Consider the following 21,961-nt stretch of genomic DNA (forward strand, 5'->3'; position numbering starts at 1 on the left):
AGGTATAGTATTTTGGGAACTATCATCATTTTCAGGGTGTGTAGTCTTCCTAGCCAGGAGAAGTGTTGCTTTTCCCATGAGTTTATTAATGAGATCAAGTTTTGAATCAATGGGGGTAGTTTTTGTTGTACAGCTCTTTAAACTTTGGGGTTAGGTTAATCCCTAGATACTTCATGGTATCTTTACGCCATTTAAATTCAAAGTTCATCTCCAAGAGTTTTTGGTTATGGTGTTGGAGAGACATTGCTATGGCTTCTGATTTTGAGTTATTGACTCTGAATCCGGATAGTTTTGCATAGTTAGTTATTTCATTCAATATGTTTGGCAAGGATGTTTGTGGGTGCGTGAGGAGTGTGTCGTCTGCAAATAGTGCTATTTTAAATGTGTCTTTCCCTATGTCTATGCCTGTGATATTTGGGTTCAGTCTGATTCTCTGTGCTAAGGGTTCGATGCATAGTGCAAATAAAAGGGGGGACAAAGGGCATCCCTGTCTTGTCCCGTTGTAGATGCTAAATGGGTCTGAGTAGTAGCCTGATGAGTAGACTCTGGCCGTTGGGTGATTGTATAGAGCCATAATTGCATTGCTAAAGTTAGAGTTGCATCCTGTGTTTTCTAGCACAGCTTTTAAGAATTGCCAGTCCACCATGTCGAAGGCCTTTTCTGCATCCAGCGATAGGAAGATACTAGGTATGGAAAGGTCTTCGACATGGTGGAGTAGATGTGTGATCCGTCTAATATTGTCATTGGCATCTCTACCTATGATAAACCCTACCTGATCTGGGTGTATGAGTTGTGGCATAATTTTAGCTAGTCTGTCTGCTAAAATTTTTGCATAGATTTTGACATTGTAATTGATTAGTGATATAGGGCGATAATTTTGGCAGTACAAAGGGTCTTTTGGTGGTTTAGGGATGACTTATGTTTGCTCATTGCATATCTGGGGGTATCTTGCATTTATTGTGAAGGAGATTATTAAATAGAGATTGCATATGTGGGAGTAATTCTTTGGTGAATTTCTTATAGTATAGCATAGAGCAGTGCTGTCCAACTGGCGGCCAGCATGTGGCCCTCGACCCCCCTCTGTGTGGCCCCCACCCTGTCTGACTGCTTTGATGGTTTAACTTTGTGTAAACTTTAAATGGTATCAGTACTGAGATTAACTGGTCCCCTGCATGGTTATCACCTCAGATTCAGGCTGTAATCCCTCTGTATTGTTTAAAAATGTAATACCCTGTGTTGTTCACACCTTTTAATCTCTGCATTGTTTACCCCCTGCAGTGTTCACATCTCAGGCTCAGGCTGTAATCACCCACATTGTTCACCTCTTTACACCTCAGAGATTGTATGTACTGCCTGGCCTATGCTGCCTGTATATAGGCAGCATAGGGTAGGCAGAGTATGGCACATAGGCAGCATAGGGCAGGGACGGTATGGCACACACAGGCAGCATAGGACAGGCAGAGTACTACCTGTGTGTGCCATACTCTGCCTCCCCTATGCTGCCTGTGGGAGGTGAACCTGGCAGGGGTTTGTTCTGGGAGTTTGTTAGCATTTAGCCATTAAATGGTCCCTAAGGTGTGTAATTATATGCTGGGGGTTGCTGTGCTATCCATAGGGGAGGAGGAGGCATATGAATTTAAGGGTGTGTCTTAATATGACATAATATAATTCTTTAACATATGAATAATGGTTGATATCCCTGCAGAGACCATTGTGATAAAATGGGTGTGGTTTGAAGTGGGTGTGGTTTAAAATGGGGGAGTGGCCAAACTAGCTTCCATTAGCGGCCCTCCACCATGTATGTGAGAGAAATTCTGGCCCTCGGCACCGCAGAAGTTGGACAGCACTGGCATAGAGAATTCATCGGGGCCTGGGGCTTTTTTGGGCTTTAAGCTTTTAATGACTGCTGTAATTTCTTCACCTGTGATTTCCGTTTGTAGTTTTTGGGAGTCTGCTGGGGAGATTTTGGGTAGTTTTCTAAATATTCTTTCAGTTTTGTTAGTGCTATTGGGGTTGGAGGTGTTTTATTTCTGTTGTATAGATTCGCATAGTACTGTGCGAATTGGTTCAATATATCTTTAGGTTTGTAGGTTGTTGTACCTGTGGGTGTTTTGATTGCTTGAATCATTTGGGAATGGTTTTTATTTGTCAGTAGTTTTGCTAATAGGGTGTCTGCTTTGTTTCCTTTTTCGCAAAAAAGTCTGTTACTGTTTCGGAGGGATTTTTCTGCTTTTTCTATTAGGATTTGTTTAAGTTCCCCTTTTTGTTTATTAAGGAGGTTAGGGTGTTTGAGTCGTGATTGAGTTTATGCATTTTGGCATTTTACTGCCAATAGATTTGCCACATTAGTGTCACCTAGAACACTATATTTATTCTGCAGAATGCATTACTATACCTGACTAAAGAGCCCTAGAAGCTTTCTCTGTTTGCTTAAGATTGCAGTTGCCATTTTAGCTTGGTGTTCATAGCTTCCTGCTGCATCTCTAGCCGTTATAGCTCAGAAAAGGGGGTTCTTAGCATTCTTATGGGAGAGGGGAGGGAGGAGAGAGTTGCACAGACTCTGGCCCCAGGAATGAAGGATTATCCAGAGAGAGGAAGCCCTAAGAACATGCTAACAAAAAAGGCAACAAGAAATCCTGTGGTGCTTTTCTGTGAATGCTTATGGCTGTATTTACACAGGCCTTTCTGGCAAAGCTTACCTAGTTTTTACCATTCCTTCTTCTTTAAGGTGACCCTAAATATTACCAGTGCCCCCCAAAAATGCTTTCAGTGGAGACTTATGGGGCTCTTCTATCCAACAACAATGTAAAATCAGAGCTAGCAACAGATCTCACAGACTACTTTACCAGAAACAGAGACACTGGGTCTTATTTATCAACACTGGGCAAATTAGCCCATTTGCAGTAACCCATGGTAACACATCAAACTGTTGCATTCATTGCTCTACCTGCAACTGTCTTAAAAAAGCTGATTACTGATTGGCTGTTATGGATTAATGCCCATGGGCAAATTTGCCCAGTGTTGATAAATTAGTCCCAGTGTGTCTTCTTCAATTTGCCCAGTGTTGATATATGAGTCCCAGTGTGTCTTCTTCATTTATTGTTTGGGAAGCCCACAAAGCTTGGGTAAGGGCAGAACATAAATACAGTCAGAAACCTACTATACCTACCCTTGCAGGCTTTACCTCACTGATAACACAGCTTAAAGATCTCTCTATCATGCAAGCAGAAAAAGCAATTACATATACATGTCAATAACATTGCAAATATGGTATTAAACCACACACTCTCCTATGGGAAATCAAACTGGTGGGACATTTCAACACTCTAGTGGCCTAAACAAGGACAGGAGTTTTATGTCCAGTTATGAATTTAACTAAGAGATCTGCCACCTAGAATAACACAGATACAGACAATTTACATCTCAAAAGACACTTTCCTTCGGTTGATTTCACCTCACAACAAGGTGCTAATTGTACAACTATTTGCTACCATGGCAGAGTGAAGTTAAAGTGTTTACCCAGGAGGGCTTAACAATATCTGGGCTGAAATATTATCTTGTCTTTGTAGTTTATTTATTACAGTCTGATATGGACTTGTGAAGTGAATAAGATCCGGATCTATTCCTTATCCCTTCCAATGGAATCTTGTATCTTCAATTTTTTCGTGTTCAATTCCTACTTGTGCACCCCCATCCTATTCTGTCTTGGTTTGAGTCACACTATGTGACCTGACTGAATTCAGACCCCTGGACTATTTACAACTCACCCTAATTACTTTTGTTATCTCTACAAGTTATATCTATCAGTCTGTAACTTCTTCTAATTTATTGCCCATAAACCCTTTTCAATGATCTTACAGTATATATGCTGTGCCTTTCCAGCTTTGTATTTTATGTTAGGGCCTGGGTGCTCTGAAAGCTTGCAATTTTTACTTACTTAGTTAGCCAATAAAAAGTATCACCTAACCTTACATTTTCTGCATTTGTTCAATGGCTAACAGGATATAACATCTTAAACCCATACTAAACCTTCTATGATACAATAGGCCCTCAACTATTGCCAATATTGAATTAAATACTAAGTGGAACCACCCTGCTGAGTTCAATACTGTTCTCACACATTTCCCTCATTATGAAAGATGGAAAGGATCGCTTGTATGGCAGCTAGTGTCAGGAACTGCAGGGAATCCCTGGACTTGGTGCTGGACTGCTGGTGCACTAGCTTAATGAGCCACAGGAGGCTCTTTGAGCTACGTGGGGTCTGTTGCCCTTATGTGCTTTTGACATCGCTACCCATTTTCCTTCAGTCTCAACCAATCCTGTTTATCACATGTGTTGCTGTTTTAGTAATCACCAACCTATATAAACCCTCTCCGGGCAACACCCAGTTGCTCGATCATCGTTCCTGCTGAGCCTGGTCTTGCCACTTCTGATTCCGTGTTCCCTGCCTGTGCCCTGCCTGGTCCCTGTTTGGTTTCCCTGATTTGACTTCTACCTGACTTCTGATTTGCTTGAACTCTGCCTGGACTGACCCCTGCCTGATAAACGGATCTGCTCGAACTCTGCCTGGACTGACCTCTGCCTGCTTACGGATTTGCCTATTGCCAGACTCATAGTAACATAGTAAGTTGGGTTGAAAAAAGACATACGTCCATCACGTTCAACCATAATGCCTATATCTAACCTGCCTAACTACTAGTTGATCCAGAGGAAGGCAAAAAACCCCATCTGAAGCCTCTCTAATTTGCCGCAGAGGGGAAAAAATTCCTTCCTGACTCCAAGATGGCAATCGGACCAGTCCCTGGATCAACTTGTACTAAGAGTTATCTCCCATAACCCTGTATTCCCTCACTTGCTAAGAATCCATCCAGCCCCTTCTTAAAGCTATATCATGTATCAGCCAGCACGACTGATTCGGGGAGGGAATTCCAGAACTTCACAGCTCTCACAGTAAAAAATCCTTTCCGAATATTTAAATGGAACCTCCCTTCTTCTAAACGGAGTGGGTGCCCTCGTGTCCGTTGGAAGGACCTACTGGTAAATAAAACATTAGAAAGGTTATTATATGCTCCCCTTATATATTTATACATAGTTATCATGTCACCTCTTAAGCGCCTCTTCTCCAGTGTAAACAGACCCAACTTGGCCAGTCTTTCTTCATAACTGAGACTTTCCATACCCTTTACCAGCTTAGTTGCCCTTCTCTGGACCCTCTCTAACTCAATAATGTCCCGTTTGAGCACTGGAGACCAAAACTGAACAGCATATTCTAGATGGGGCCTTACCAGTGCTCTGTAAAGGGGAAGAATAACCCCCTCCTCCCGTGAATCTATACCCCTTTTAATACAGCTCAAAACCTTGTTTGCCCTTGCAGCTGCTGCCTGGCATTGCTTGCTACAGCCAAGTTTATTATCTACAAGGACTCCAAGGTCCTTCTCCATTATGGATTTGCCTAGTGCGGTTCCATTAAGGGTATACGGGGCTTGCATATTTTTACATCCCAGGTGCATGATCTTACATTTATCCACATTAAATCTCATCTGCCACTTAGCTGCCCAGATTGCCAGTTGGTCAAGATCCTGCTGCAAGGATGTCACATCCTGGATAGAATTGACTGGTCTGCAGAGTTTTGTGTCATCTGCAAACACTTATACATTACTCATAATACCCTCCCCAAAGTCATTTATGAACAAATTAAACAAAGGTAGACCCAGTACAGAACCCTGAGGGACCCCACTGAGAATCTTACTCCAAGTAGAAAATGTACCATCAACAACCACCCTCTGTACCCGATCCTGTAGCCAGTGTTCTATCCATGTGCAAACTACTTCACTAAGACCAATAGACCTTAGCTTAGAAAGCAGTCGTTTGTGGGGAACGGTATCAAATGCTTTGGCAAAATCCAAATAGATTATAAGCACATCTGCCTTTTCTGTATCCGCTGTAACCATATTGTTACTATAACTCAATGGGGCCACACCCTCAACCTGCATCTTTTTACTATTAATATACTTAAAAAACTTTTTGGGGTTAGCCTTGGCCTCGGCCGCGATGCGCTCCTCATTTTCTATCTTTGCCTTCCGGATTGCTGTTTTACAACACCTGTGATGTATTTTCTTAATCACAGGCTTGTACATTACTTTTATTTTTGTTCTGTTTTGTCTTCATTAAACTTCCTTGGTTATCACACTTGGCTGTCTGGCCCTTAAAGGGAGTTCTGGGGGTTATTTGCACATAGGCTCCTATCTGCTGGTCTCTCGCCAGAGGCCAGTCCTGACAGCTAGATGAGACGCCAAGTATTGCAAATGCTGCGGATAACGGTTGTCTAGTCAAATGGGAGAAATATATCATTTCTCCCTTTGCAGACAACATTCTCCTCACCCTCACACATCTTGTGACTTTACTCCCAAACCCTCATGAACTACTAGCCAAATGTGGTAGACTATCTAACCACAAAGTCAAAAAAGTCCTTAAAACCCATTGACTTGTAAAATGTATACACTTCAGGACCTCCAGACCAAGTTTGGCCTCAATAACACAATCTTCTATCAATATCATTGGAATCAACAGGGACTCAACTGTCTTTAGAGTAACCATCACTTGATTCCATTATGGCCATCTGAACACACAGGAGGGGCTTTATCTCTATGGCCTACTCAATATCTGCCTAGAAACTCTGTTTGTAAAACATGTTTACATGACAAAATGGGAACAAATTCTAGGGAGAAAACTAACCTTCCCAAAATGAATCTCTCTCTGGGACAATCAGCCTCAGTATGTGTAACACACAAGGAAACAAATTATTACTGTACAACCAGTCATCTCTGGCTACTCTGGATTTCTCATGATATGTCCCTTAAATCGCTAAATCTTTAAATAAAACTTTAAATAAAGAGTTTTAGAAAAAAGATATCAAAGTTTCACATTTGAGGCTTTCAAGTTTTTTGCTAAATAAATATCACATATTAAGAGTTTTGGAAACCCTAAAATTCATTGTGAGTTTTAGTATAAAAATATTCTAATCACAGTAAAAAATTGATTTAGAATGTTAATAAATCACACCCATCAGAGTTGTACAATTCTTTACCATTTCACATACCACTTTTGCTGCTTTGCTACTTTTGCTACTGTATTTCTTCTACACATATATATATATATATATATATCAATAATTGTTCTTTCTTAATCTAAACTTACAGATCCTCTTTTTTATGTTTAACCAGTATTTTAATCTCTTTCCCGTATGAGTTATCTTATACTATTGGTTTCGCTGCACTGAGTTCACTGTCAAAAGAAACAGGATTTATTGTCTCTTTGTTTTCCTGTGCAAGAGACATGCAGCTCTCTCCCATCTCCTGCCCCCCCCCCTCAAGAATGCTAAGAACTCCCTCCCCACCTTAGGAATGTGGATCGGAATGTGGATCTGAACCAATCAGCAGAAAGCTTCCTCATAATCTTACATACTGCACGTCTTGGTCTTGGTGCAGGAGCGAGGCATTATGGGAACTTTCTTTACAGAGCTGTTTTTTTTCCCATGAGGCTTCTGATCACCTGAACAGAAGAAATATGGGAAGACTTAAGGGCACTATTCAGAGAACTGAAGGTATGCCTGCAGCTTGAGATTAACTCTTTATTAGCCTTTCCTTCTCCTTTAAATGATCTTCTGCTTAAGTGTTTTATATGCACACTTTTACCAGCAGCTAACAAGCATATTCCTGCCTTACAGACACAGTATTTTGGTGAGATCAGTATAGGTTCTCCGCCACAAACATTCAAGGTAGTCTTTGATACAGGATCTGCCAATCTGTGGGTGCCATCACAACGCTGCTCCCCCCTCTACAGCGCCTGTGGTGAGTTACAATGAATCTCAGTTGCTTTGTGAAACCAGGCACTGATACATTACAGATGTTCCTTAATGCTCATACCAATGTTTCCTTTATTTTTCTTTGGTTATGTGGGTAAAAATGATCTTTTGTGCTCATTTTGTGCAAGGAAATGGGTGGATTAGAATATGTAAAAAGTGATTTTATTCCTACACCACAATTTTTGTGCATGAGTGAACATTTCCCCTGGTATGTTGTATTTACATATTAAGTTCCAAGCTGACACATATGAATGCCCTGGATGCAAGTGCAATAGTACTAAGAGTCAGAAAATCACCACACTGTGGTCAGTTACACAGCATACAGTATGCTTTTAGGGCATTCTGTCGGGCACAAGGCAGACCTGCATATATCACTTGGCACAGGCAGTAATTACAGGGCTTTGTTGCACCTGCTGGTGCTGCCTAACATGAATGATGCTCAAGTTAAGGGAAAAGATAGGATGTATTTACATCCCTCATACCACCCAAACATTGCAGTGCAAGGAAAGCTTGCAGACAGTGCACAACTCTCTGCATTAACTCTCTGCAAATAGTTGCATCCAGAGTCTATTCTTTGCTCCCATTTTTTTGTAATTTGCACCTGCCCCTTGAAAGATAACACAGGCCTAGCACGTACTAAAAAAAAACTACTGATCAGTTACTAGCCAGTTGTGCTCCTGCCACATTAAATTAATCAAGTGAAAAATAAAGTACCATGGGAACCAGTGTAAAACCCAACCTATTTCCCTCCACACCAATGCACCAAAATATAATTATCCCATGCCCTCTATCCATCCAAAATCCTCACCCCCTAGTTGTGTACTTGTGAGTAAGTCACTTAATTTCTACTTTTGTTATCTATACTTTTGGTGAAAAGTTGTTTGCACCAAAAAAAACCCAAAAAAACCCCACACGTTTGACCATTGACAACCAATGCCCTTTTGAAAGAATGACCCTGACTTAATAACCAAAATGTAGTGATTGCTAATTTGAAAAATAAAAACAAACAAAAAAAGCTTTAATCTGGTTTTGAAGGCAAATTTTAACCTTTTTCCTCCTTCTATGATGATCCCTGACAGTATCACATAACAGATATGATTCCACTAAGTCCCAGACGTACATGGAAAATGGGGCAGGCTTCTCTATTCAATATGGCTCAGGGGGAGTGAAAGGATTCTTGAGCCAGGATGTTGTGGTGGTAAGTGATAATCTACTTAAATGTAGCTTTCTATTTGTATTTTTTTTTATATTCTTAAAGCAGAAGAAAAGGCAAAGTCACTTGGGGGTGCCAAAATGTTAGGCACCCCCAAGTGACTTGAATCGCATACCTTTTCCCCTGGACTGGTGCCCCTGTTCAGAGAGAACAGCACCAGCCTGGGGTACCTGCAGCGCTTCCTCCTTCCGTCTTCACGAGCACGCGCAGTAGAGAGAAAAGCCGAACTTTAACAGAGAAGTCGGCTTTTCACTCTACTGCGCATGTGCCTTTCGTGTAGTCACAGCAAAACGAAGCTGGAAGAAGGAAGCGCATCGCTATAGGTACCCCGGGCTGTTTTCTCCTAACAGGGGCACCAGCCCGGGGTACAAGGTAAGCGATTAAAGTCATTTGGGGGTGCCTAACATTTTGGCACCCCCAAGTGATTTAGCCTTTCCTTCTCCTTTAAAGTATTTTACATCTGTCTAAAAAAAAATCCCCCAACCCATGACCACATACTCATAGTCTTTTTTTTCCTCCCAGCCATTTTTCTACTCTGTTTTACTCAGTTCTACTCTACAGGTAGCAGGCATTCCAGTTATACAAGTTTTTGCTGAAGCTACAGCACTTCCAGCCTTTCCATTTATCTTTGCCCGCTTTGATGGAGTCCTGGGAATGGGCTTTCCTGGCCAGGCCATTGATGGCATTACCCCTGTTTTCGATCGGATCATATCAGAGCAAGTCCTGCAGGAGGATGTCTTTTCTGTATATTACAGCCGGTGAGGAGAATAGGTTGGAGAACAAAGAATCCCTTTATGTATTATGAATTGCTTTTACATAATAGCAGAAATACTTAGTTACAATAATTGTGAGACATTACAAATCTCTATTAATAAAAGGAGAAGTAGCAAAATTCAAGACTAATAGCAATCTGCACATTGTTTCCTGTACTTCAGTGTAAAAAATGTGACATTTGGTTTAGGTTTTTTTTTTTCACTAAATATCTTACATTAAATTGACCATTAGTTTATTTCTTACCGGCATGTTCTGAGTAGAGTTATAGTTGCTCAGGTAACCAGGGTCTTCTCTTTTTTGCAGAAGTTACAGGTGAGAAGATAACTTTCCCACCCCTACCCACAGATGTCACTCCCACTAACATGGTCTTCTGTTTGGTAACAGATTTTAACCTTGCACTTTGAATTTGTGTGCTACTATGCCTATTAAAATAACTTTTTTCACTTTGCATGTTAACAATTCAATCATAGTAACATAGTAAGTTAGGTTGAAAAAGACGTACCTCCATCACGTTCAACCATAATGCCTATATATAACCTGCCTAATTTCTAGTTGATCCAGAGGAAGGCAAAAAACCCCATCTGAAGCCTCTCTAATTTGCCGCAGAGGGGAAAAAATTACTTCCTGACTCCAAGATGGCAATCGGACCAGTCCCTGGATCAACTTGTACTAAGAGCTATCTCCCATAACCCTGTATTCCCTCACTTGCTAAGAAGCCATTCAGCCCCTTCTTAAAGCTATATAATGTATCAGCCAGTACGACTGATTCTGGGAGGGAATTCCACAACTTTACAGCTCTCACAGTAAAAAATCCTTTCTGAATATTTAAACAGAACCTCCCTTCTAAATGGAGTGGGTGTCCGTTGGAAGGACCTACTGGTAAATAAAGCATTAGAGTGGTTTTATATGATCCCCTTATATACTGTATTTAAACATAGTTATCATGTCATCTCTTAAAGTGATACTGACACGAAAAAAAACTACTTTTCAAAATATGAATATACATAAAAAGTTGCCTATAGGTCATGTTTACTTTTTTTCGCTGACAGGGTTGCTTTTGTAAGTTATTGTTACTTGAAGTTCCTAAACCTGACTGTTTTGCCAACCTGACTGTCCCTTCTCAGCCTGTCAGTTATAGCTTCCAATGCAAAAAGACAAATATGGCCGCCCCCTCTTTGAGGAACATGGGGGATCAGACAGGTAATGTAAAAGCATCAGGCAAATACTTTTATGGCAAAATTATAAAGTTCTTGCAAAGACAATGTTATGAAAGATTTTAAAAAAAGATTTAAAAGATTTAATTTCTGGTGTCAGTATCTCTTTAAGCGTCTCTTCTCCAATGTAAACAGACCCAACTTGGCCAGTCTTTCTTCATAACTGAGACTTTCCATACCCTTTACGAGCTTAGTTGCCCTTCTCTGGACCCTCTCTAATTCAATAATGTCCCATTTAAGCACTGGAGACCAAAACTGAACAGCATATTCTAGATGGGGCCTTACCAGCGATCTGTAAAGAGGAAGAATAACAACCTCCTCCTGTGAATCTATACCCTTGGTTGCCCTTGCAGCTGCTGCCTGGCATTGCTTGCTACAGCTAAGTTTATTATCTACAAGAACTCCAAGGTCCTTCTCCATTATGGATTTGCCTAGTGCAGTCCCATTAAGGGTATAAGTGGCTTGCATATTTTTACATCCCAGGTGCATGACCTTACATTTATATTGTTTATATTGATTACTGCTCATGCCATTCTCCAGTACATAATTTTGTATTTGATCCCTTAACAAGCCCTCAAATAACTTACCCACCACGGATGTCAAACTTACAGGCCTATGTAATTGCCAGCCTGAGATCTTACTCCCTTTTTAAATATAGGAATGACATTAGCCTTCTTCCAATCCCTAGGTAACATACCTGATAAAAGAGAGTCTGAGAATATCAGAAACAAAGGCCACTGTAAATCTGCCCCTAGCTCTCTCAGTACCCAAGGGTGTATTCCATCTGGCCCAGGTGCCTTGTTCACATTTATCTTGTGTAACCCTTTAAGCACCATATCCTGTGTCAACCACTGTGTAGTTGGAGCTGAGGCAATAGTGCAGCTATTTGGTAGGACTTGGCCCTCTGGCTCCTCTACTGTATACACAGAAGAAAAGAACTAGTTAAGCACATCTGCCTTTTCTTTATCCGCTGTAACCATATTGTTACTATAACTCAATGGGGTCACACCCTCAACCTGCATCTTTTTACTATTAATATACTTAAAAAACTTTTTGGGGTTAGTTTTGGCCTCTACCGCAATGCGCTCCTCATTTTCTATCTTAGCCTTCCAGATTGCTGTTTTACAACACTTGTTATAGTGTTTATATTCTTTAAACGCAGCTACTATCCCCTTTTTTTTATGTCCCCTTTCCTTTTTTCCCTATTAACTTCTTTACCTCAGAGTTAAGCCACACAGGGTGATTATTAACACTTCTACTTTTTCTTATTAATAAAATAAATTGAGAACAGTAATGATTTAATATCATTTTAAATGACAACCATTTCTGCTCTGTGTTTTTATCAGAAAACATAATGCCCCAATCTATGCCATGAAGCGCTGCCCTTAAGGAGCTAAAATTTGCTTTCCTAAAATTCAGTGTCTTTGTTGCCCCAATGAAAATTTGTTAACATTATGGTCACTGTTACCCAGGGGTTCAACCACTTGCACATTTGCTATATGTTCTGGGTCATTAGAGAACACTAGATCCAATATAGAATGGTTCCTGGTTGGCTCCTCAACAACCTGTGACATACAGTTGTCATGCAGCAAGTTTATAAACTTGTTCCCATTTACTGTCCTGGCAGTACTAATGCTCCAGTCAATATCAGGATAATTAAAATCCCCCATTATTATCACTTGCCCCAAACTAGTAGCCTTTTCTATTTGCAACAGGAGCTGAGCCTCCTCCTCTTCACTTTCATTAGGGGGTCTATAGCATACCCCTACCATTAATTTGGTAGATTCTTTACTATCTGTGAGAAGCTCAACCCAAAAGGATTCAGCTCCCTGTTACCCCCATCACTTCCTCCTTAATATTTGCTTTTAATTCCTGCTTAACAAACACACTCCTCCTCCTTTTCTATTGGCCCTGTCCCTCCGAAACAATGTGTAACCTCCAATATTAACTGCCCAGTTAGGCGGCTCATTTAACCAAGTTTCAGCAACACCAATCACATCATATTTCCGCTTCAACACTAGTACCTCCAGCTCTCCCATTTTACCAGTCACAAGACTCCTTGCATTAATACTGGTACCAGCGTGAGAATTTTGCGTAAATAACTTATGGTCCTCCCTGCCATTATCAATACCCCGAAGCAAGTCTCCTCCCCCATTCAATTCAACAACATCAGTTCCCCAGTAATTACTTACTGAAAGGCTTTTTTACATCTATATTTCCTTGTGCAATATTTAATTTTTGGGAGCAAATAACCAGTAGTGCAATGTATTCCCAGAATTCCAGTGTCATTGCGGGCACCCACTAGGTTGATGCAACTTGCTCCTTTTATAGCTAATTTGGACATAATTTCTGTGCAAGTTCCAGCAGTGGGGATTGCGTCATTTCTGGTGTGCACAATTATTAATGTCATTAGTAGTCACTGGGTACATATCAGTTGTGATGCAACCAGCAAGACGAACCCTGGAATTACCGCAATGTTTATGGTGGTGCTAATTCCAAGATTTGCTAATGTCCATGTACACAGTTGCATGCAATTTAACAGTGCAGCCTGGGTGGGTGAAACTAAACTCCCCATGAGTAGTTACAAAGAGCAAGTATATAGCAAGTATTTTTGTTGTTGTGTGCATTTACTGCTAGTGCATTTGTAAATGAGCCATTCTATATAAGATGATGTCCACACCACATATTCCAGACTGCCGACTTACATATTTTGTACAGAGCCGAAATGACTACATTGTCCCCGTCTGCATGTATCTTGTGCTTTGATGCAGCACAACGGTCTCTTTGATACTTGTGTAAAATATTTGCTAAAAAGCCCATTATTTCTATGTAAATATCACAAACTGACAAATATCCTCTCGCTACCATTTATGTATATTAAAAAATAAATAATAACTTAAGTATAGGTTCCCCTCTTAAAAATAACCCTTTATATATATATGTGTGTGTGTGTATAGAGAGAGAGAGCAACAAAAAAGTATCACACTCAACAGGCTCAGTTGGAGTAAATGTTTTTAATAAACAAACAAAATTAATTATTTTTTTGTTGCTCAGTACACATTTTACCTGCACCCAGGCATGCTGTGTTTTTGTTTGGTGAGTGCTCCTCCATGCTCCTCACAAAAAAGTTAGCAGGGATGCTATGGTTCAGTTTCATCTACTATTAATTATGTCATAAATACTAATATGTTATAGTACATATTAGTATTTATGACATAATTAATAGTAGATGAAGAACCTTAAAGTATTGAGTTCAGGGATCTGGCTCTCAAACTGCGGTATGTATCGCCCAGTGAAATGTAATAACACTGTGTGGCCCCCCACCTGTCTGGCTGCTGTGACTGTGACCTTTGTGTAAGCTTTAAATGGTATCAGTACTGAGATTAACTGGCCTACTGCATAGTTTACACCTCAGATTTAGGCTGTAAAACACTGTATTGTTTAAGCATGTAATCCCCTGTACTATTCACACCTCAGACTCAGACTGCAAGCCCCCACATTGTTCACCTGACAAGACTGTAGGAGCAATGCCAGCATTGTGTCACCGAATGTATTGTCTGCCCTATTCTGCCTGTGTGTATGGCACGCACAGGCAGCATAGGGCAGACAGGTTTTGGTAACACAGGCAGCATAGGGCAGGCAGAGTATGTACACACTGGCAGCATAGGGCAGGCAGAGTATGGCACATATAGACAGCATAGGGAAGGCAGAGTACTGCCTGTATGTTCCAGTGTGTGCCATGCTCTGCCTGCCCTATATTGCCTGCGTGCCATGCTCTGTCTGCCCTACCCTGCCTGTGTGCTATACTCTGCCTGCCCTATGCTTCCTGTGTGTGCCATACACTGTCTACCATATGCTGCCTGTGGGAGGTGAACCTGGCAGGCTTTTGTTATGGGAGTTTGTTAGCATTTGGAAATAGTCATTATATGGTCCTTAAGGGGTGTAATTATATGCTGGGAGTTGCTGTGCTATCCACAGAGAATATGAATGTACATAAAAGGTTACATATAGGTTGTGATGATAATTTTCTGATGATAGGGCTGCTTTTGTAAGTAATTGTTACTTGAAGTTCCTTATCCTGACTGGTTTGCTAACCTGACTGTCCCTTCTCAGCCTGTCAGTTATAGCTTCTAATGCTAACGGACTCCTTCTGCACAAATATGGCCGCCCCCTCATAGAGGGACATAGGGGAATCTAATAGATAATGTAAAAGCATCAGGAAATACTTTTATGTTATGATATATTTAAAAACTGGTGAATTTCAGGTGTCAGTATCTCTTTAAGGGTATGTCTTAAAGGAGAAGGAAAGGTTAAGTCACTTGGGGGTGCCAAAATGTTAGGCACCCCCAAGTGACTTAGAACGCCTACCTTGTACCCCGGGCTGGTGCCCCCGTACGGAGAGAACAGCACCAGCCCGGGGCAGCTGCCGGCGCTACCTGCTTCCTCCTCGCTTGCGCGCGCATGCGCAGTAGAGTGAAAAGCCGAACTTAAACATTAAAGTCGGCTTTTCACTCTACTGCGCATGCGCCGGCCCACGGATTTCGCCAGCAGCGCGCAAAGGAAGGAGGAAGCGGTGTCTACAGGTGCCCCGGGCTGGTGCTGTTTTCTCCTAACGGGGGCACCAGCCCGGGGTACAAGGTAGGTCATGTAAGTCACTTGGGGGTGCCTAACATTTTGGCACCCCCAAGTGACTTAGCCTTTCCTTCTCCTTTAATATTACATGATATCATTCTTTCACATATGAATGAAGGATAATATCCCTACAGTGAGCACCAACCATTTGGATTTTTGATGCGCTACCAACTTAATGTGGGTGTGGTCTTAAAAGCTCTTGTGATTACATGGGTGTGGTTTGAAGTGGGTTCGGTTTAAAAAAGAGAAGTGGTCAAAACTGGTTTCCATTCAAAGAATATCTTACAAACTCCTTCTCTTAACCTTCAAAGCTCTCCATTTCTCTGCTCCTCACTACATCTCGTCTCTTGTATCTCCATACGTTCCTGGCCGACTCCTCCATTCCTCACAGAGCAACCGCTTGGTTGCGCCCCCCACTACAACTGCTGTTTCTCACCTTAAACCTTTCTGTCTTGCTGCCCCTTACATGTGGAATGCCCTCCCTTATTTCCTCCCGAGAGAATCCTCCCTCAGTCTTTTTAAAACTAAACTTAAAGACTATTTCTTGGAGCACTTGCACAGCCCCTGAACTGGGAACTAGCACTTATATTGCAGTGTCACCCACTGTGACCTACAGCACTTATTTTTGCATATTTGTGTCTGTAAGTTACCCTTCCATCTAGATTGTAAGCTCTATGGGACAGGCACCTCCATTCTCTTGTGTTTTTGACTTATAACTTATTGCAACTGTATCTTGTATTTATTTGTATTTATTGTTATTCTTTGTATTTATCTACTATTATCTTTAACCCCCTTGTTTGTATTAATGTATTCTACTGCGTACATCAGTAGCGCTTCATAAATATAGATATACATAAATACATACATACATTCATTATCAGCCACTGTTGTTTTAGCAGAACTGTATACCTCTTAAGGGAAAGGCAAACTCACTGTCTTGGCGCAATAGCCCCAAAAAAGGCATCTCTGGTAAAATAGACACTGTGCTGACATAGTAGATTAGCGAAAATTGTATTTGTGCAGTTGGTGTTCCTGAGACAAATAGAGATTTTCTTAGCCTTGCACTAGGACTACTAATGACAGGAAACAACAGATGTTGTTCTGTAGAAAGATTCTAAGATAAGTACAGTATGTGATGTAGTACCAGATAGATACTCTGAAATAGGAAAAAGTGTAGGCTCCACTATCAGTTGTCATGGCTCATCATTTAGCTAGAACAGCTATTCTAATATGACAGAATTCAATTGATTGTAGCTGACTTGCTGGAAGATATTAAAACTTCAATTTTATTGATTTCTTACTACATATGTATGTCATGTGTGTGTATAATAATAGCAATTAAAAGACAGGCTGCATAGAGTGTATTGTGGATTAGGACATCACAAAGCTCATTTTTTTTATTATACTCCATTCCCCACACTATCACTGCTCATTCTAGCAGCTACTCAATATTGCTCAATTGTATCAGTAATTCACAGGGTAAACAGCCATCTGAATTGAAAGGGTAAACTAGCAGAGTATCGGGAAACATCTACCTTGTGTATGGGTAGGTAACTGGCGGTATATTGTTTATATCGGCTTGCAAGCTCTTTGTCTCCCAGCCTCCTATTCATTATTTACCTTTTTTTTTTTTAAAACATCTGTACCACCCGTCCTTCATCAACATTACCGACCCCTCTCACCATGCCACCTGCACAGTTTCCCACACCTAACCCAGTCTCTACATAAATCAAGCTAAACCACCTGACGCGCATTACGCCCTATGGGCTTTATCAAAGGCTGTGGGCCAGGCCAGCCAGTCCGCCCAAAATGTCTCCCCCAGCACTTTTCTGGTGACATCACATATGTGGCACAGCTACAGCATTGATCTACTGATCACATCCAAACTTACCCTAATTTTTTATACTTTGCTATACTGTATTCAATCACGGCGTCATTATAATTGCTGATATTGTATCATTCTGTATACAAGTGTTATTACATTAAAGTGTATTTAATATGTAAATCCATTAACTTTCTCTAGAAAGCAGAATTTGGTCTATATTACTAATTCCTAGACTGACTTTTTCAAGTGCTGTGACCCTTAATCCTGAAGGAATGCCATTATGGTTACAATAAAAGTACTTGAAAGCACTTGAAAGTGAGTCTAGGTAAGTAAGTAAGGTAAGTAAGTAAGTAAGGTAAGTAAGAAGATCTACATATTAAATACACTATCCTCAATATACTGAAACTATGTTGCAAATTGTATATTGAAGCAAATACATAGATATAGAATAATACAATATCAGCAATAACATTGACACAGTGATCGAATACAATATAGCAAAGTATAACACATTAAGGTAAGTGTGGATGAGCTCCATAAGTGATGTCACCAGAGAAGGGCGGGGGAGACATTTACATTTTGGGCAGACTGGCCGGCCCTCAGCCTTTGATAAAAGCCAAAGGGGCAAAATGCACATCAGGCACTTAAGCTTAAAGGAGATGGAAAGGCTAATAAAGAGTTAATCTCAAGCTGCAGGCATACCTTCAGTTGTCTCAATAGTGCCCTTAAGTCTCCCCACATTTCACCTGTTCAGATGATCAGAAGCCAAACAGGAAGAAAAAACTCTGACCTGTGTAAAGAAAGTTCCCATAATGCCTCACTCCTGCACCAAGAACCAGACCCATGTACACTTGTACATGCACAGTTTGTAAGACTTATGAGTCAGCTTCCTGCTGATTGGTTCAGATTCACATTCCTAAGGTGGGGGAGTGAGTTCTTAGCATTCTTGAGGGGGGGGGGGAGCAGGAGAGAGGAGAAAGCAGAGAGCTGTGTGCCTCTGGCGCATACATTACAGTCCCAACAAATCTTTTGACAGAAGTCAGTGCAGCATTTCTATGAGTGCTTATGGGGCTGTATTTACATAGACCTTTCTGATAAAGCTTACTTAGTTTTTACCTTTCTTTCTCCTTTAATTTACCTTAACCGGGTTAGGTGTGGGAGTGGGAAACCATGCAGGTTGCATGAGCGGCAGGGGTGCTGTGAGATGAGAGAGGTTGATAATGTTGATGAAGGACGGGCGGTACGGATGTTTAAAAAAAATCCGATAACAAATAGGGGGCTGGGAGGCAGAGAGCATGCAAGCCTATATATACAATATGCCGCAAGATACTAGTGATGAGTGAATCTGTCATTTCCCTTTGCTGAAAAATTTGCAAAACTTTGAAAAAAATTGTAAAACGGCAAAAAATTTGAGAGACACAAAAAGTTGCGTGTGCCATTTAAAAAATTGTTGCACATGTCAAAAATTGACACACGTGTAATTTTTTTGACTCGCACGCCAATTTTATTTGATGCACACAGCTTTTTTTTAAATTTTTTTTACCCTGCTGGCAAAACGCAGAAATTCCCCATGAATCCATGCTTGGTGAAAAATTTCGCTCATTACTACCAGGATTACTTTCCCGATATTCTGCTCATTGATCCTTTCAATTCAGATGGCTGTTAACCCTGTGAATTACTGATGGAGCGGTGATAGTGTGAAGACTAGAGAACAGAATATAACAAAACTGAGCTTTGTGGTGTTTAAGTCCTAATCCACAATACTCTGCATGCAGCCTTTTAATTGCTTTTATTATATACACACATGATATACATATAACTTTAGTAAGAAATCAAGTTAAGTTCTAATATCTTCCAGCCAGTTACAATAAATTGAATTCTGTCATATTCACATATGTATTCTAGCAAAACGATTGGTCACTTTCTTCTACTTTGGAGTACTTTTGTCTTTTTTTAGGATTGACCAGCACACTGGGTAGCTTTCTAGATATACTCTTACATACTTTAAAAGGTGGTAGGTGCAGGACTTACCCTTTTATATTTCAGAAAGATTGTAAAGGTGAAGTCAGATGAAGCGTATATTTTGGAGCGTATAGTGGATTGGACCTCTGCTCCGCTTTTTGTGCCCACACTCGGGCAGTTGCCATAGTCTTTAAGGCAGGCACACAAAGGAGTGTATGGAAGGGGATTCACTTTTCAAAGCCTGACAGAAAAGCAGATATACGCTTTGTCTGACCTCACCGTAAGACGAGAATGATTGTTAAAGGAAAAGGAAAGGTAAAAACTTAGTAAGCTTTATCAGAAAGGTCTATGTAAATATAGCCATAAACACTTACAGGACTGCTGCGCTGAGTCATCATTGAAAACAAACAGCATATTTATTTCCTTCTATTTTGTATACATGATCTTCTGTGTCAGACGTTCTTCTCTCAGAAAACAGTAATTATCTACCAGTATCCCTTTCTTAATCTCTGACAATAACTAATATAGCATAAGATAAGTATAATATAATTGTTATAGCATACATCCAAAAAAACTTATATCTACAAGGTTATGCTGCTACAGCCAAGGAACCCCCAAAATAACAGGGGTTGTGGGACACTTGACAGTTAGCAGAGAAATTTCTTCAGGGTGTTGGCCACCCACTTGTAAAAGAAGAGATAGAGAACAGGAGTTTAAAATACCTGGAAGGATGGGTCTGCCTTCAACTGCTGGAGTTGAGAGTTGAGTGCTATAAGAAACCAGGGGCAGGCCAGAAAGATAATAAAGTTTCCAGCAGCACCAAAATCAACATAGCAACATAGTAAGTTAGGTTGAAAAAAGACATACGTCCATCAAGTTCAACCTTAATGCCTATATATAACCTACTTAACTGCTAGTTAATCCAGAAGGCAAAAAAAACCCCATCTAAAGTCTCTCTAATTTGCCACAGAGGGAGAAAAAATTAATTCCTTCCTAGTCCCTGGATCAACTAGTACTAAGAGCTATCACCCATAACCCTGTATTCTCTCACTTGCTAAAAAGCCATCCAACCCCTTCTTGAAGCCAGTACCACTGATTCAGGGAGGAAATTCCACAACTTCACAGTTCCCACAGTAAAAAATCCTTTCCAAATATTTAAACGGGACCTCCTTTCTAAATGGAGTGGGTGCCCTTATGTCAGTTGAAAGGACCTACTGGTAAATAAAGCATTACAGAGGTTATTATATGATCCCCTCATAAATTTATACATAGCTATCATATCACCTCTTAAGTGCCTCTTCTCCAGTGTAAACACACAGTTTTTCTTCATAACTGAGACTTTCCATACCCTTTATCAGCTTAGTTGCCCTTCTGTGGACCCTCTCTAATTCAATAATGTCCTGTTTGAGCACTGGAGACCAAAACTGAATGAAATATTCTAGATGGGGGCCTTACCAGTGCTCTCTAAAGGGGAAGTATATGCCCCTTTTAATACAGCTCAAAACCTTGTTTGTCCTAGGTGCTGCTGCCTGGCATTGCTTGCTACAGCCAAGTTTATTATCTACAAGGACTCCAAAGTCCTTCTCCATTATGGATTTGCCTAGTGCAGAACCCATAAAGGGTATAAGTGGCTTTGCATAGTTTTACATCCCAGGTGCATGACCTTACATTTATCCACATTAAATCTCATTTGCCACTTAGCCGCCCAGATTGACAGTTTGTCAAGATCCTGCTGCAAGGATGCCACATCCTAGATAGAAATAACTGGGCTGCAGGGTTTTGTGTCATCTGCAAGCACTGATACATTACTTATAATACCCTCACCTCAGGTTATGTATGAACAAGTTAAACAAAAGTGGCCCCAGTACAGAACCCTGAGGGACCCCACTGAGAACACAAGATCCCGGTAACGTTTCTCTGTGTTTTTATCCCCTTTATTTTATTTACTGTTTGTACATGTCTCTTTTGTAATATTCTTTTAATGCACTGTTTACTGTTGTAATATTAAATATAAAATTTAATAAGTTATGTCCTTCGGCTCTATATCAATTCCCATGTACCTTGTATGACTGCTCAGGCCTAGAAGTGTACTAATTGTTTGGTTGTGTGCATGCTATTAGTTAGTGGACTGTCAGTAGCACAGTGTGTATGTAAATTAACCGTGGCTGTTGGTGTGTGTGTGGAAGTAGTAGAACTATCCCTCACTGCAGTAGGAAATTTTATGTATGAAATAGTCGGGTAATTGGGTTTCTATCGCCTGTTAATGATAGATGGTGGCAGCGAATAGTTATTTGGGGCGGTGGTTTGTTTGGGGGGGGGGCTTGATGTTAGTCTAACCTGTGTGAAAGGTGACTGCGTGTAACCCCTTGTTCCCCGTCCCGGTGTCAGGCGTGTCTCGCAGTGACGTCTCCGTGACAATTGGTGTGCAGCGCTGGGATATTGTTTAATTTTTTAATAGAGCATTAGTGCTTGGATTA

At 40.7% G+C, this 21,961-nt stretch overlaps 1 protein-coding gene across 2 annotated transcripts in view; it reads left to right on the forward strand.

Moving 5' to 3' along the window:
• ren (renin) overlaps positions 1-21,961 on the forward strand; it is a 147,137-nt gene that overhangs the window by 84,554 nt on the left and 40,622 nt on the right. Inside the window, exons 3-6 of one of the 2 annotated variants that reach the window (XM_018091525.2) lie at positions 7,727-7,850; positions 8,944-9,062; positions 9,639-9,835; positions 10,155-10,163. In XM_018091525.2, coding sequence (XP_017947014.2) covers positions 7,727-7,850; positions 8,944-9,062; positions 9,639-9,835; positions 10,155-10,163 — 449 coding nt within the window. The remainder of the gene's footprint in view (positions 1-7,726; positions 7,851-8,943; positions 9,063-9,638; positions 9,836-10,154; positions 10,164-21,961) is intronic. The other variant, XM_031896850.1, reaches the window with a different exon arrangement.

The sequence above is a fragment of the Xenopus tropicalis genome, chromosome 2 (genome assembly GCF_000004195.4).
Source record: "Xenopus tropicalis strain Nigerian chromosome 2, UCB_Xtro_10.0, whole genome shotgun sequence".
NCBI classification, from domain to species: domain Eukaryota; kingdom Metazoa; phylum Chordata; class Amphibia; order Anura; family Pipidae; genus Xenopus; species Xenopus tropicalis.